Below are 13109 nucleotides of genomic sequence, written 5' to 3'. Positions count from 1 at the left end.
TTAGAAGGCACCAGGCCTAAGTTCCTGCTTTGTCTTTTGAGACTGGGTCTCAGGCAGTGCAGGCTAGGCCCAAACTCCTCTCTTCCTGCCCCCATCTCTCAAGTGCAATGATTACAGGCTTGCTTTCACACTCCGCTTCTATGTTCTAGACTGGGGAAATTTTGGAGGCCTGTATTCCTAGGACCTCAACAGAGGAGTTTATGGAGGGGTGTCCCCCCCTACGCCCCTGCCACACACACATCCGATGGATCCTATTGCATCCTTGTAGGAGGACAAAGGTGATGGTGGGGTGTCTGCATTTGCCAGAAGAGAAGGCTAAGGGTGAAGTCCTAAAACTCCAAAACTGCTGAGCCCAAGGACTGAGCCTGGGCCTGGGCCTTAACGACGGGCGTGACACCAGGAATCTCGAGGGGCTAGGGCTTGGCGCAGGCTCCCTCCCGGGGTTCCCAAGCCGCTCAGTGCGCAGAGCCGCCACGCTATTGTCCTGGCCGGGAAGGCGGGGCCGGCGCGGGGCGGGGCTGGCGGCGCCGGCGCAGCCCGGGGGCGGCGGGAGGAGGAGGAGGCGGCGGCGGCGGTGGCGCTGGTAGCTCCTGTCACCGCTGGGGCCGGGCTGGGCCGGGCGGGAGCGCAGGGGACTTGAGGGCGCGAGGCCCGGACATGGGGCCCGCCAGCCCCGCCGCTCGCGGCCAGGGTCGCCGCCGGGGCCCGCCGCCGCTGCCGCTGCTGCTGCCACTGTCGCTGCTGCTTCTGCGCGCGCAGCTCGCCGTCGGGAGCCTGGCCGGTGGGAGCCCCAGCGCGGCCGAGGTGAGGCCCGGCCGGGTTCTGGGGATGGGGGGAAGGGGCGGGACCGGGCCTCTGGACCTGGACGTGGCGCGACCACCGCAGAAAGCGCTGTCCTTTTAGCCAGGTGGCCTGCTCCGTGAGCTCCAAACTCTAGGTTTTCCATCATCTGACATCCCTGCCCCCTCCCACCCGCATCGTTGGACCTGTCTTTCCTAGAGCCCCTGGTCCTAGAAATCCAGCTCACCCCTAGCCGACAAAGCCCAAGCCCTGCCCACCTGAACGTAGGACCCACCAGGCAGCAGGCGCTTGCATCTTAGAATCTAGGTCCCTTGTATCCCCTGGACCCACACAAGCCCCCTGCCCCCTAAACATCCAGGAGTCCAGGCCTCCACCCACCACTCAATCCGGATATTAGCTCCCTAGTTCTTACGGGCCTGATGTGCAGGCCTTCGGGGAAGCCAGGCCCTTTCGTCTTTGCACCCCCTCAATGGGAGCCCGAACTGGAGATGGGGGGAGGTGGGGCCAGAACGCCTAGATTGCCCCCCAACCCACGATTCAAGTTTAACCCCTTCGGGCTCCAGAGCCAAGACGCTGGGGCGGGGGCGGAGCCTGTCTTCTCAGCAACAAGGCCGCGAGAAACCCAAGGGAGGGGGACTGGGTTCACCATAGCAACGGGAGAGCTGGGGCGCTCTCGCCCCACGGGATCTGTTTCCCGGGGAACGGTCCCTCTACCCAGGAGAGATTAGAAGGATGTGGTGCTAGGGGCAGGTGTCCATCTGGGTTTTAGGGAGCAAGGCACCAGATAACCCAGATGCCAACGTTCTCCGGGCCCTCACTGCTCCATCTGCCTCCACTCCCAGGCTCCGGGGTCAGCCCAAGTCGCTGGACTATGTGGGCGTCTAACCCTTCACCGGGACCTGCGCACCGGCCGCTGGGAACCAGACCCACAGCGATCACGACGCTGTCTCCTGGACCCGCAGCGTGTGCTGGAGTACTGCAGACAGGTGGGCGGGACCCATGGGTAGAGGCGTGGCCAGTGGTCCGTGGGTCCAAGCTGGGGCGGGGTCGCCCTTGAGGAAGCCAGACTTGAGAAAGGCCAAGACCAGGGAGGTGGGAGGATCTGGAAAGCCTAGGGAAGTTCGGGGTCTGTGGTCAGCGAGGAGGCGAGCCGGGTCTAGGGCAGAACCTATTTTGAGATATTAGGAGGGGAGAAAGCTGCAAAAACGTCGGCTAATCAAGATCGCCTGAAGAGTGGCAGGGCTTAGAAATCTGTGGAGCTATTTAGAAAAAGTGGGAGTGTGAGTGGGCGTGGCCAAACGAGAGGCTGGGCTTAGATAAAAAGACCTTTAAACCAACAAGCTGCGGGAAGCGACGAGCCCAATGAGAGTGGGTTCCAAGGAGGCGTGAAACGAAAAGGCGGGGCTAACTCCATGAGAAGAGTTACTTAGAAGCTAAACAGAAAGGCAGGGCAGGAGAGAAGGCGAGATATTTTAAGGAAGAAACCTGATGGGGCAGGGTGGCCCTGAGAAGTTGAGCTTCATGACCTGGCCTGGGGACCTTCACCAAGACCATCAGAGAATGGCGAACTTAAGGGACAGCACTAGGGGCATGACTAACGGGCACCCGAGGCTTAGCTACCTGTTAGTGCTATAGACAAGGGAGGAAAGCCCGGGAGATGTCCTTATGCATACTAGAAACTAGAAAAGGGAAGGACCAGTGAGCGTAGCGGTCCCAGCTGCTGGAGAGGCTAACGTAGAAGGAACGCAAATTGAAGGTTTTCTTAGGCTGCAAAATGTTCAAGGCCAGCTTAGGAAGCTTATTGAGACTTGGTTTCAAAATAGAGAGTAAAATGAGGGCTGGGCATGTAGCTCAGGGATAGAGTACTTGTTTGGCATGCAGGAGTCCCTGAGTTCAAACCCTAGGACTGCAAAAAACGAGAGAGCTGGGGTAGCCAGTGGGTTGATCTCCACTTCCTGGTCCGCACAGATGTACCCAGAACTACACATAGCCCGCGTGGAGCAGGCTGCACAGGCCATCCCAATGGAGCGCTGGTGTGGTGGTACCCGCAGCGGCAGATGTGCCCACCCCCACCACGAGGTTGTCCCCTTCCACTGCCTGCGTGAGTCACCTGTTGGGGGGTGGGAACTGAGGTGAAGTGGGGGTCTCTCAGAGATGAGCTTCTGAGCTTGACTCAGACCTACATGGGAAGTCTGGGTTTCAGGTAGGACCTCTGAGCTCTGAGGAGGCCAGGGCCGGGCTGTTAGGATTCTGGTGTCTCCCATTCCACAGCTGGTGAATTTGTGAGTGAAGCCCTGTTAGTGCCCGAAGGCTGTCGGTTCTTGCACCAGGAGCGCATGGACCAGTGTGAGAGCTCAGGCAAGAGGCATCAGGAGGCACAGGAGGTGAGACCCTGGCTCGCCGATCTAAACCTAGAACTCTAGGCCCTTCCTTCCAGGCCAGGACCCAAGCAATTCCATCCCTCATCCCCTCCTCCTGGAAGCCAGCATCCAGGCTCCCTGTCCACACCCTCCAACCAAGTCATTCTGGCCTCCGGGCCTCGTCTTCCTGCAGGCCTGCAGCTCCCAGGGTTTCATCCTGCATGGCTCCGGCATGCTTTTGCCCTGTGGCTCCGATCGGTTCCGAGGTGTGGAGTATGTGTGCTGCCCGCCTCCAGCAACCTCCAACCCTTCTGGGACAGCAGCTGGGTGAGTGGCAAGAGCCTCTCTGTACCCTTCCCGGAAGCCTGGGAACCTAGCCGGAGACCTTACTGCCTGAGTCTTCTCCTTCAGCGACCCCTCTACCCGGTCCTGGCCCCTGGGGGGCAGAGCAGAGGGAGGCGAGGATGAGGAAGAGGTGGACCCCTTCCCTCAGCCAGTAGATGATTACTTCGTGGAGCCCCCTCAGGCTGAAGAAGAGGAGGAGGAGGAAGAGAAACGGGTCCCACCCCCCAGCTCCCACACTCCGGTCATGATCAGCAAAGGTGATCTAGTCCCCCCGGCTCTCTTCACCATTTGTGGTTGGGGGGCCTGTGGGGGCCTGTGGGGGCCTGTGGGGGCATCTTCAGGAGTGACCTGGTGGGAGGGGCATGACGGGAGATGGAAGAGATGGCAGTGGCTTTGGATATGGTAGAGGTGGATTAGCCCATGAAGAACGAGGAGGGAGAGGCCCGCAAAGGGGCGATTGGAGAAGGGGGTCGTTCCATTTTTGGCAATGCTTTGAAGAAGATGGTGTGATAGGTTCCAGAATCTTGCCAACGCAGGTCAGGCCTAAACTGGATGCGTGCTGGTCTCTGGTACATCCTGGGAAATGTACTTCTCCTGGCGGAAAAATGACTTGCCCGCCTGATCCTTTGTCTTGCAGTGACGCCCACCCCAAGGCCCACTGATGGTGTGGATGTTTACTTTGGCATGCCTGGGGAAATCAGCGAGCACGACGGTTTCCTGAGGGCCAAGATGGACCTGGAGGAGCGAAGGATGCGCCAGATTAATGAGGTGATGCTACCAGGAAACCCAGGGAGACTCTTTTCTTTCTCTTCTTCTTCTTCTTCTTCTTCTTCTTCTTCTTCTTCTTCTTCTTCTTCTTCTTCTTCTTCTTCTTCTTCTTCTCCTTCTCCTTCTCCTTCTCCTTCTCCTTCTCCTTCTCCTTCTCCTTCTTCTTCTTCTTCTTGTTTTTAATTATTATTGCTTCAAACAGGGTTTCTCTATTTAGCCCTGTCTGTCCTGGAACTCACTCTGTAAACCAGGCTGGCCTTGAAAGGCAAGGGAAATTCTATCTTGACACTGCCTTGAAAGAGCACCCAAGCATCTGTCTACCTGAGCTCTCAACACCTCTCTCTAAGATAACACTGGATTCCCGACCACCTAGCAGATCGTTGAAATGTCACCAGCCGCTATAGAAACTCTGGTCTGTGGCACAGCCTGGGAGTTGGTTGAGCATAGTGGCTTGTGCCTTACTCCTGACACTTGAGAGGCTGGGGCCAGAGAATGAGAAGTTCAAGGCCAACCTCTAATGAAACAGAGTTTGAGACCAGCCTGGAAAAAAAAAATTCCTCTGGCTATTCCTTCTTGGGAATCCAAAGTCCAGTGGCCCTAGGTGCTTCATCCTCGTGAGCCTTGGAGATGGGTGGGGGACTCCCTGTGAGGACCGAGGTATCTCCTGGGATCCTGAAGCCCCCGTACTCACCCTCAGGTGATGCGAGAGTGGGCCATGGCTGACAACCAGTCGAAGAACTTGCCAAAAGCCGACAGACAGGCCCTGAACGAGGTAGGACGCCCTTCGCTGAGTTTCACTCACGCCCCTATCCACTTCCGGGGGCCGCTGCATCCATTTCAACCCCCTCCTACTCACCCTGGCCCCGCCCGTCCAGCCCCTATATTTGCTGCTGCCTGGAATTCAGGCCATGCCCGAAGCGTGCCGCTGAGCAAGCACTGCCCTCTGCTGGCTGACTTTGGAACCCCATCTCTCAAGTGGAGCCTGCCTAGCAAAGACGGTTTGCTAACTCTTGGCCTCAGCTCCTGCCTCTGTCGCCGCCTTTGTCTTTGTACAACCCTACCCATGTAGACTCCTCTAGATCAGCTCCCAGACCCGGGCCTCACCCCATCAGCTTTGTGGAGGCTCAGCCTGTTTTTTGCTTTAGAGATGCCCAAAACTTGCTTATACCTTAAGTTTTTATTTTTCAGATTGTTCCCACCTAATCTTACAGCCGACACCGTCAAACCAGGTCCCAGTAGGCCAGCCCTACCCCATCTCCATTGGACCTCCTTCCTTGCTGTCAGGAAGGAGACCCACCGAAGCCCACTCTGCTTGCCCTAGACTCTCACACACCCCCTTTCCTGCTTCTGTACCCCTCGCTAGCACTTCCAGTCCATTCTGCAGACCCTGGAGGAACAAGTGTCCGGTGAGCGACAGCGCCTGGTGGAGACCCACGCCACCAGAGTCGTTGCTCTGATCAACGACCAGCGGCGAGCTGCCCTGGAAGGTTTCCTGGCGGCGTTACAGGGCGATCCGCCTCAGGTATGGAGGTAGCGGTGGGGGCAAACAGGAGAGGAAGTCTTAGGATCAGCCGAGACAGTCTTGGTTCCCTCCCGCAGGCTGAGCGAGTTCTGGCGGCCCTGAGGCGCTACCTGCGGGCCGAGCAGAAGGAGCAGAGGCACACCCTGAGGCACTACCAGCACGTGGCCGCTGTGGACCCCGAGAAGGCCCAGCAGATGCGCTTTCAGGTACAGGCATGCTTCCGGGCCCAGACCCCTGCAAGCCCAGACTCCTCTCTCAGACTCTTCTCTCTCTCTCTCTCTCTAAAAAAATGTTTTGTGGATGAGGGTTTTGCTTGCGTGTGTGTCTGTCCATCACTTCGTACCTGGTCCTTGGGGAGGCCAGAAGAGGGTGTTGAGGCTCCTGGAGCTGGCGTTACAGACAGTTGTGAGCCCCATGCAGGTGGGGGGAATTAAACCTGAGCTGCCTCCCCAGGCCCCAGATTCTCCCCTTGACCCTTACTCTCAGTTTAGATCCCTTCGGTCCGCCTGGAACTTCCCTTTCAGGCCCCCAAACCTTTCCAGTCCCTTCATTCCTATTCCCCAAATCCCATATTTTTGATGGTGGAACACTGCCCCTAACAACACACACACACACACACACACACACACACACACACATTCATGCTGTGCTTTTGACTCTCTTCTTGTCCCCAGGATTCCCGCTTCCTGTCCTTTGGAATCCTCTGTCCTGTCTCTTGGATTCCTTCTTCCTACCCCTGGGACTTTATTTCCTTTCCCAGAATCCTTTTTCTTAAGCCTGGAGTTTGTCCTTTAGTGTTCAGCCTTCCTCCCCTGCCCTACCTGTTTTCCCTACAGCCCCTGCTATATACCCTGAGATTCTAATTCTGCTCTCTTGACCATTCTCTTCTGGTGCACAGGTCCTCTCCTCTGTGCTCTGGAATGTTAACTCTTACCCTGAGCCTGTCCTCTGTACCAGTTCCTGTTCTCACAACAGTCTGTAATCCATTCCTCTAGCCCTGCTTTCTCCCTCCGACCCACGTATCTACTTTCTTCATCTGTACCATCTCTCTCTTTCTTTCTTTTGTTTTTTGTTTGTTTGCTTGCTTGCTTGCTTTTCTGTCTGTTTTTGGAGCGAAGGTCTCACTGTGTAGTCCAGGCTGCCTGGCCTGGAGCTCACTATGGCCTCGGACCCTCCGCCTCCACGCACTGCTATCAAAGAGGCCTGTGCCACAGCACCCAGCTCTAGATCCTGTTTTTCTAATCCTGCCCTCGTCTTGTCTCCGGTACCCTGCTTTTCCTGGGGCCACCCTTTTTCCAAGCCTTCAACTTCTGGTCTTATACATAGTTCTTCCTTCTCTTTGGACCCTCCTCTCCTTCCTCAGTTTCCCCCGTGGCTGCATGTCTGACCCTTGTGTCCCACTTTCTGCCTGTTCTCCATGTTCTGTTTCCTTGGATCCTATTGAGCCCCTCCTTCCCCTCCCCCTCCCCGGGCTGCGTGGCTTGCCTCACCCTCCCTCCACACTTACTCCCCACAGGTCCAGACCCACCTTCAGGTGATTGAAGAACGAATGAACCAGAGCCTGGGGCTGCTTGACCAGAACCCTCCCCTGGCTCAGGAACTGCGGCCCCAGATCCGTGAGTGCTCATTGCTTTTGTCCTGAGTTTCCGTTCTCTGAGGGCAAACTTTGACTCCCAACCCTCAATCTCTCATTCTTCATGTAAATCTCTCCAGAACTTGGCGGTTCTAATGAAGAACCATCTTCCTTTTGGTGGTAAGGCTACTAGTCAATTGTACAGTTTGATTTTTTTTTTTTTTTTTTTGAGACAGGGTCTTACTTTGTAGCCCTGACTGATCTGAAACTCACTTTGTAGATCAGGTTGGCCTTGAACTTTGAGCAGTCCTCTTGCCTCTGCCTACCAAGTGCTGGGGTTGTGCCCCCATACCTGGCTAGGTTTTTGGTTTTAGGGGTTTTTTTTTAGTATGATATTGGGATGGAACCCAGCTAGGCAAATGCTCTCCCATAACTCAGATCACCAGCTTTTGGCTTTTTTGTTTGTTGTTTGTTTTTTGGAGAAGTGTTTCTCTGTGTAGTCTTTCATGACTGTCCTGAAGCTAGCTCCATAGATCAGACTGGCCTCAAACTCACAGAGATCCACCTGCCACTGCCTCCTGAGTGCTAGAATTGAAGGTGTGCACCGCCATCAACTAGTGGCTTTTTAAGACAATGTTTTGCTCTGTAACTGAGGCTGGCTTAGAATTCACCGTGTAGCCCAGGGCTCATAGTCTCAGTCCTCCTGCCTCTGTTTCTCCAATGTTGGGATACAGGCATGCATTGGCCATACCCACCTCAAAAACTGGATAGTTCCCAGTGTGGTGGCACACACCTTTAATCCCAACACTTGAGGCAGAGGCAGGCAAATCTCTGAGTCTGAGGCTAGCCTGATCTACAGAACCAGTTCTAGGACAGCCAGAGTACACAACCAACTAACTAATTGGATAATACTTAGGATGGAACCCAGGGCCTTTTATATACCAGGCATGTGCACCACTACGCTACTCCCCTGGATTATTGAGTCAATATTCTATTGTTAGAACAAGTCACAAGTCATATCCAGATTCACAAGAGCAAAAGGACCAGAGAGTATATCCCTGCACAGCCCTCAGTTTGCCGTGACTTCCTTCTGGATGTCCCAGGCCTAGCTCTAACTTCCCTGATATTTAAAGAGGTGTGGTATTGCAAATTTAGCCTCCATCTTTCCTGCTGGGGGCACATCTCCCCAGCTCCCCATCTTGCAGGTCACCCTTAGGGTTGTTGGCCTGGAGCCGTCTCTGTTGTCTCCCCTACCCCCCCCCCATTTCACTACGCGGGTGCCCTGTGCCTGTGCACTGTAGTGTCTTACACTCACCTTCGCCCTGCGCCTGTGCGCTGTAGTGTCTTACTCTCACCCTCGCCGTCTCTCCCTGTGTTTCCTCAGAGGAGCTTCTCCACTCTGAACACCTGGGGCCCAGCGAACTGGAAGCCTCTGTGCCTGGGAGCAGCAGTGAGGACAAGGGTGGGCTTCAGCCTGCGGAATCCAAGGATGGTGAGTGAGCCTGAATATAGAACACCCACCTTTGGGAGTCAAGCCTCATTTCCTTTGCAGTGTTGGAGTCCTTGGCCTGAAGGAAGGAGTGGTGAGGAACCCAGGGCTCTGTGTGTGTGTGCTGAGCAAGAGTTCTTCCTCTCAGGGCTGGCCCCCGCCAGACAGTCTGGGGCTGGAGAGATGGCGCAGCGGTTAGAGCACCATGAGGTGACTCACAACCATATTTAGTGGGATCTGATGCCCTCATCTGGTGTAGAGGTGTACATGCAGATAGAGCACTCATATACATAAATCAATAAATCTTTAAAAAAAACAAACAAACTGGAGCCAGAGGTAGGCGGATCTCTGAGTTCGAAGCCAGCTTGATCTACAAGAGCTAGTTCCAGGACAGGCTCCAAAGCTACAGAGAAAAACCCTGTCTCAAAAAACCAACCAACCAACCAAACAAACAAACAAACAAACAAACAAACAAACAAACAGAAAAGACAGTCTAAGTTGCCTGGGTAGGCCTTGGACTTCTGATCCTACCACTTCAGCTCAGATTATAGGTCATGAGGCCCCACTCAGTTCTTGATTGATACAGGGTCTCACTCTGTAGCTCAGGCTGACCTAGACCTCACTGTTTAGCCTAAGCTGGCCTCAAATTCATGGTCTTGTCTTAGCTTTGCAAGCGCTGGAGTTGCAGAAGTGTGCACCATCAGACCCAGCATGCAACCTTCTTTCTAATTCTCCAAGGTCTTGGGTGTCTGTGCCACACGATGGCAGGAAGGAATAAGGAAGGATAGCTGGGGCTGCAGGGCCTCTATGGGGTTCTTGGTCCTGGGGGTGGGGTTCTCTACTCTTTCTCTCATGGCCTCCTCTCTTGACTGTTTCTCCCATCTTCTTGTCCCCCTCCTGCTAGCAGACACCCCAGTGACCCTTCCAAAAGGTAAGTGTCACACGCCAGACACCCCAGCCCTAAATCCTACTGAACCCTAAGTCAGGAAGGGGAAGGACTGTGTACAGCAAAAAGCCCAGGCCTGCTGGGGTGGAGTGTGGTGCCTTTTCTGACCCCTCTGGAGGTGTCTGACCCTTGAGAGTGAGAGGTGACTTGTGCTCCGTAGGGTCCACAGATCAAGACTCTTCCTCCTCTGGCAAAGAGAAGTTGTCCCCCCTGGAGCAGTATGAGCAAAAGGTGAGTGGGGCCTCGGGCTCCAACGACAATAAGGGTTTGAACCCTCGGTGGAGGGAAGGTTCTGGAAGCTCGCTGGGGACGTGGACTCAGTGTACCTTAGGGTACCTCTGGGCCTTGGGGCCATAAATCAGGGTCGGTGACGTCTCCTGCTCCCCCAGGTGAACGCATCTGTCCCAAGGGGTTTTCCCTTCCACGCATCAGATATCCAGCGGGATGAACTGGTAAGAGGACGCTGAACCTTGGGGGAGAGGTCAGAGGTCAGTGTCCAGTCTGTGGCCTTCAGTGCTGCCCTGGATCCTGGTGGGCCTTGATAATGATGCTCTTGGTCTCAACGCCTCTCCCCATAGGCACCAGCTGGGACTGGAGTGTCCCGAGAGGCTGTGTCGGGTCTGCTGATCATGGGAGCTGGAGGGGGCTCCCTCATTGTTCTATCCTTGCTGCTTCTGCGCAAGAAGAAACCCTATGGGACTATCAGCCATGGAGTGGTGGAGGTGAGCGGTGCAGACATCGCGGTGGGGGTAGGAGTAAGCAGTGAACTCGCTCCCGCCCGCAGCGTCCCCTCCCCGCCCCTGTACCCTGAGCCCTCCCTTGGTCCTGTTGCAGGTGGACCCCATGTTGACCCTGGAGGAGCAGCAACTCCGGGAACTTCAGCGGCATGGCTATGAGAACCCCACCTACCGCTTCCTGGAGGAACGACCCTGACCCCGCCCCAGCAGCCTTCAGCTGAGCCCAGACCGCTCCTCTTCCTGGCCCTCAGTCCCAACTCCCAGCCTCCGGTGGGGGAGGGAGATCTTGACAAATTCATTCTTATTTCCCCTTCCCAGTTCCAAATTCCACCCCTTTAGGAATTCCCAGCTGCTGCTCTAAAAGGGACCGCCTCACTTTAATTTATTTTATCTTCATTTATTGCTCCTTAAGGTGACCACTGCCTGGGTCCCAGTGTATGTCGCTCCCTGGAATTCACCGTCCCATGTTTCTTCACTAACATCCCAATAAAGTCGTCTTCCCCACCACCAGCCGTCCCCGTTTCTATTGGAGAATCGTTGTTCATCTTTTTCAGCCCAGGCTTCTTTAAACTGGGTGAAGGGTGGGTGTGGTGGCGCACAATTTAGGAGGTGGAGGGAGGCGGATAGATTTCCGTGAGAGTTCCAGGACTCCCTGGAATACATAGAGAGGCTCTGTCTCAGACAAAACCAAACCAAAACCAAACCAAATAAACCTAGTTGAGGGTGCTTTAAATCTGGGTGGGGCCTGTGGGAAAATTACCGTGTAGGGGGGCGGGACCCAGAGGCCTGGGCTGGGCTTTTCCCAGGCCGGCCAGGGAGCTTTCCGTGGTGCTGAATGTGTCGCTACTCCAAGTTCAGAGTCGTCAGGGTGGACCATCCGCCTCGCCCCTCTCCCTTCCCTCTTCCTCTTGCTTTTTTTCCTCTCTAAACTTTAAAAAAAAGAATGTTGGGGCGGGGCGGGGAATACGTGCCACGCTGTGTGAGTGGTGGTGAGAGATAACGTGCAGGAATTGCCTTCCACGCGTGGATCCTGGGGACACAACTCAGGGCTTGGGGTTGGAGGCAAGCACCTCCCTCCCCGCCGCCGCCACCCCTCCCCCCCGCCGTAGGCCAGCCTATATGGGTTAGGCTTGCCTCGAACTCATAGAGGTCCACTTGCCTCTTCCTCCTAAGAGGATATCCCAAGGAGTAGCCTTGCATGCTCGTCAGGTACTCTGCCACGAAGCCACACTCCCAGCCCCTGGCAATCCCACACCAGTGTCCCAAAGATAGATATTTAACACCAGCGGCACGTGCTGAGCTCTCACACCCAGCTTGTGACTTGTTAGGATTAGCCCTCGCCCATGCTGTTACCTGTGCCAAGACAGCTGTTAGGAGGCGTCCAGGACTATATGTGGAGGTATTTTAACAGTTTTTGTTCAGTGACTTTTAAAACATTAGGAAGACAATGGGGCTATAGCTCAGCCTCTCAATGCTTACTCATGCATCGAAGCCCAGAGTTCAACCCTCATTGCTGTATAAAGTGGATATGGCAGAACCTGCCTGTAATCCCAGCACGCAGGAGGCAAAGGATCACAAGTCCAGCGTTAGTGTGTGACAGTGAGAAAAGGTGCTTGCTGCTAAGCCTGATGACCTGAGTTCTATCCCCTCAGAACTACATGGTAGAGAGAGAATCACTCTCACAAACTGGCTTCTAACACCCCCACTCCCTCTACATGCTCGCACACAAATAAGCAAATACATACATAAATAAATGTAACAGTAAGGTGAAGTTCAGGATGGTGCACGCCTTTGACCCCAGCCCTCTGGAGGCAGAGGCAGCAGGAACTCTGTGAGTTCAAGGTCAGCCTGGTCTACAGAGAAAAGTCCAGAACAGCCAGGGCTACACAGAGTCTTTCTCAAACAGAGAGAGAGAGAGAGAGAGAGAGAGAGAGAGAGAGAGAGAGAGAGAGAGAGAGAGAGAGAGAGNGAGAGAGAGAGAGAGAGAGAGAGAGAGAGAGAGAGAGAGAGAGAGAGAGAGAGAGAGGTGTCAAAGTCAACCTCAGCTACATAGCAACTTCCAGGCCAATTGAGAGTACATGAAACCCCAGATCAAATATTTATTTATTTTTATTTTATTTGTATGAGTCTTTGCCTGCACATTTGTATGGGAACCACATTTGTGCCTGGTGCTGCAGAGGCCAGGAAACGGCACTGGATCACTGGGAACTGGGGTTACAGATGGTCAGGAGCCACCATGTAGGAGCTGGGAGCCAGACACAGCTCCTTTGCAAGAACAGCCAGTGCTCTTAATCACCAAGCCAGCTCTTTAATTCCAATAAAAATTCTCTTTAGATTCAGCATCATTCCCTACTACATAATGAGTTTGATAATAACCTGCACTTCATGAGACCCTATCTCAAAACACATTAAAAAAACCCAAACTACCCAAACCATGTTTTAGAAACAAATACTTGTGGTACTCACCCTGTGCCGGGCTTCAATTTTAAAAGTAAATAAGTAAACAAACAAACATATAAACAGGCATGGCCAAATTCCAGGCTTTTCTCTTGGACTAGATAAATTTCC

The 13109-nt window shown here is 54.5% G+C and overlaps 1 protein-coding gene across 2 annotated transcripts; it reads left to right on the top strand.

Annotated features, from left to right (window-relative positions):
• The first annotated feature begins 555 nt into the window (after positions 1–555).
• Positions 556–11048, top strand: Aplp1 (amyloid beta precursor like protein 1). Of its 2 annotated transcripts, none has more exons than XM_050119174.1 (17): positions 556–804; positions 1644–1787; positions 2770–2902; positions 3073–3185; positions 3355–3488; positions 3573–3763; positions 4144–4274; positions 4972–5046; positions 5638–5796; positions 5874–6002; positions 7313–7412; positions 8754–8861; positions 9766–9789; positions 9965–10035; positions 10194–10256; positions 10383–10526; positions 10639–11048. In XM_050119174.1, exons 1-17 carry the CDS (start codon positions 658–660, stop codon positions 10735–10737), a joined length of 1965 nt encoding a protein of 654 aa, XP_049975131.1. In that variant the 5' UTR covers positions 556–657; the 3' UTR covers positions 10738–11048. The 2 variants fall into 2 exon arrangements, with proteins under 2 accessions (XP_049975131.1, XP_049975130.1); XM_050119173.1 differs by having other exon boundaries at positions 9763–9789.
• Positions 11049–13109: the final 2061 nt, after the last annotated feature.

This window comes from Alexandromys fortis, unplaced genomic scaffold, assembly GCF_014885135.2.
Source record: "Alexandromys fortis isolate MF-2015 unplaced genomic scaffold, M_Fortis_MF-2015_v1.1 scaffold_140, whole genome shotgun sequence".
In the NCBI taxonomy this organism is placed as follows: domain Eukaryota; kingdom Metazoa; phylum Chordata; class Mammalia; order Rodentia; family Cricetidae; genus Alexandromys; species Alexandromys fortis.
Note: the sequence above shows the minus strand (reverse complement) of the source record. Positions and strands in the feature narration are given on the sequence as shown.

What these genes read in the sequence shown, in the direction of transcription:
- Aplp1 (XM_050119173.1), top strand. Translation starts at nt 658, where the DNA reads ATGGGGCCCGCCAGCCCCGCCGCTCGCGGCCAGGGTCGCCGCCGGGGC. An exon ending in CCTTCTGGGACAGCAGCTGG is followed by an intron (nt 3,489 to 3,572) that starts GTGAGTGGCAAG and finishes CTTCTCCTTCAG; the next exon opens with CGACCCCTCTACCCGGTCCT. An exon ending in GGAACTGCGGCCCCAGATCC is followed by an intron (nt 7,413 to 8,753) that starts GTGAGTGCTCAT and finishes GTGTTTCCTCAG; the next exon opens with AGGAGCTTCTCCACTCTGAA.